The 2,286-nt window shown below is 56.8% G+C and overlaps 1 protein-coding gene across 1 annotated transcript in view; it reads left to right on the top strand.

The window, feature by feature from the left end:
• Nucleotides 1-1,417, top strand: part of sec23a (Sec23 homolog A, coat complex II component) — a 29,670-nt gene extending 28,253 nt beyond the window's left edge. Inside the window, exons 19-20 of the mRNA XM_083924410.1 lie at nt 1-4; nt 928-1,417. The exon at nt 1-4 is cut by the window's left edge and continues 62 nt beyond it. Coding sequence (XP_083780536.1) covers nt 1-4; nt 928-1,017 — 94 coding nt within the window. The 3' untranslated portion in view covers nt 1,018-1,417. The remainder of the gene's footprint in view (nt 5-927) is intronic.
• Nucleotides 1,418-2,286: the final 869 nt, after the last annotated feature.

The raw sequence follows: 2,286 nt of genomic DNA, 5'->3' as shown, positions 1-2,286 counted from the left end.
ACAGGTGAGGCAGCCCTGCTGTTGCTATGAGAACACCTGCTGTTGCTATGAGAACACCTGCTGTTGCTATGAGAACACCTGCTGTTGCTATGAGACCTGCTGTTGCTATGAGACCTGCTGTTGCTATGAGACCTGCTGTTGCTATGAGAACACCTGCTGTTGCTATGAGACCTGCTGTTGCTATGAGAACACCTGCTGTTGCTATGAGAACACCTGCTGTTGCTATGAGACCTGCTGTTGCTATGAGACCTGCTGTTGCTATGAGACCTGCTGTTGCTATGAGACGAGACCTGCTGTTGCTATGAGACCTGCTGTTGCTATGAGACGAGACCTGCTGTTGCTATGAGACCTGCTGTTGCTATGAGAACACCTGCTGTTGCTATGAGAACACCTGCTGTTGCTATGAGACCTGCTGTTGCTATGAGACCTGCTGTTGCTATGAGACCTGCTGTTGCTATGAGACGAGACCTGCTGTTGCTATGAGACCTGTTGTTGCTATGAGACGAGACCTGCTGTTGCTATGAGACCTGCTGTTGCTATGAGACCTGCTGTTGCTATGAGACGAGACCTGCTGTTGCTATGAGACCTGCTGTTGCTATGAGACCTGCTGTTGCTATGAGACCTGCTGTTGCTATGACACCTGCTGTTGCTATGAGACCTGTTGTTGCTATGAGACCTGCTGTTGCTATGAGACCTGCTGTTGCTATGAGACCTGCTGTTGCTATGAGACCTGTTGTTGCTATGAGAACTGTTGTTGCTAGGAGACGTAATGTTGCTATGAGACCTGTTGTTGCTATGAGACTGGTTGTTATGACACTTGTTGCTAAGAGACGTGTTGTTGCTATGAGACTGGTTACTATGAGACTGGTTGTTATGACACTTGTTGCTATGCGACTGGTTGCTAAGAGACGTGTTGTTTCCCTGCAGGAGTCTGGAGCTCCCATCCTCACAGACGACGTCAGTCTGCAGGTGTTCATGGATCACCTGAAGAAGCTCGCCGTCTCCAGCGCCGCCTGAGCTGTCCCCTCACCTGTCCCCTCACCTGTCCCCTCACCTGTCCTCTGTCCCCTCACCTGTCCCCTCACCTGTCCCCTCACCTGTCCCCTCACCTGTCCTCTCACCTGTCCCCTCACCTGTCCTCTGTCCTCTCACCTGTCCTCTGTCCCCTCACCTGTCCCCTCACCTGTCCCCTCACCTGGTCTCTCACCTGTCCTCTGTCCTCTCACCTGTCCTCTGTCCCCTCACCTGTCCTCTCACCTATCCTCCTGTCCCCTCACCTGTCCCCTCACCTGTCCTCTGTCCCCTCACCTGTCCCCTCACCTGTCCCCTCACCTGGCCTCTCACCTGTCCTCTGTCCTCTCACCTGTCCTCTGTCCCCTCACCTGTCCTCTCACCTGTCCCCCCACCTGTCCCCTCACCTGTCCTCTCACCTGTCCCCTCACCTGTCCTCTCACCTGTCCCCTCACCTGTCCCCTCACCTGTCCTCTGCCCTCTCACCTGGCCTCTCACCTGTCCTCTCACCTGGCCTCTCACCTGTCCTCTGTCCCCTCACCTGTCCTCTGTCCCCTCACCTGTCCCCTCACCTGTCCTCTGTCCCCTCACCTGTCCTCTGTCCCCTCACCTGGCCTCTCACCTGTCCTCTCACCTGTCCCCTCACCTGTCCTCTGTCCCCTCACCTGTCCCCTCACCTGTCCTCTCACCTGTCCTCTCACCTGTCCCCTCACCTGTCCACTCACCTGTCCTCTCACCTGTCCCCTCACCTGTCCTCTGTCCCCTCACCTGTCCCCTCACCTGTCCACTCACCTGTCCCCTCACCTGTCCCCTCACCTGTCCTCTCACCTGTCCTCTCACCTGTCCCCTCACCTGTCCACTCACCTGTCCTCTCACCTGTCCCCTCACCTGTCCTCTGTCCCCTCACCTGTCCCCTCACCTGTCCTCTCACCTGTCCCCTCACCTGTCCTCTCACCTGTCCCCTCACCTGTCCCCTCACCTGTCCTCTCACCTGTCCCCTCACCTGTCCCCTGTCCTCTCACCTGTCCTCTCACCTGTCCTCTCACCTGTCCCCTGTCCTCTCACCTGTCCCCTCACCTGTCCCCTCACCTGTCCCCTCACCTGTCCTCTCACCTGTCCCCTCACCTGTCCCCTGTCCTCTCACCTGTCCTCTCACCTGTCCTCTCACCTGTCCCCTGTCCCCTCACCTGTCCTCTCACCTGTCCCCTCACCTGTCCCCTGTCCTCTCACCTGTCCCCTCACCTGTCCTCTCACCTGTTCTTTTATTTTGCGTTT

The sequence above is a fragment of the Echiichthys vipera genome (genome assembly GCF_963691815.1).
Source record: "Echiichthys vipera genome assembly, chromosome: 12".
Classification (NCBI taxonomy): Eukaryota; Metazoa; Chordata; class Actinopteri; order Perciformes; family Trachinidae; genus Echiichthys; species Echiichthys vipera.
Note: the sequence above shows the minus strand (reverse complement) of the source record. Positions and strands in the feature narration are given on the sequence as shown.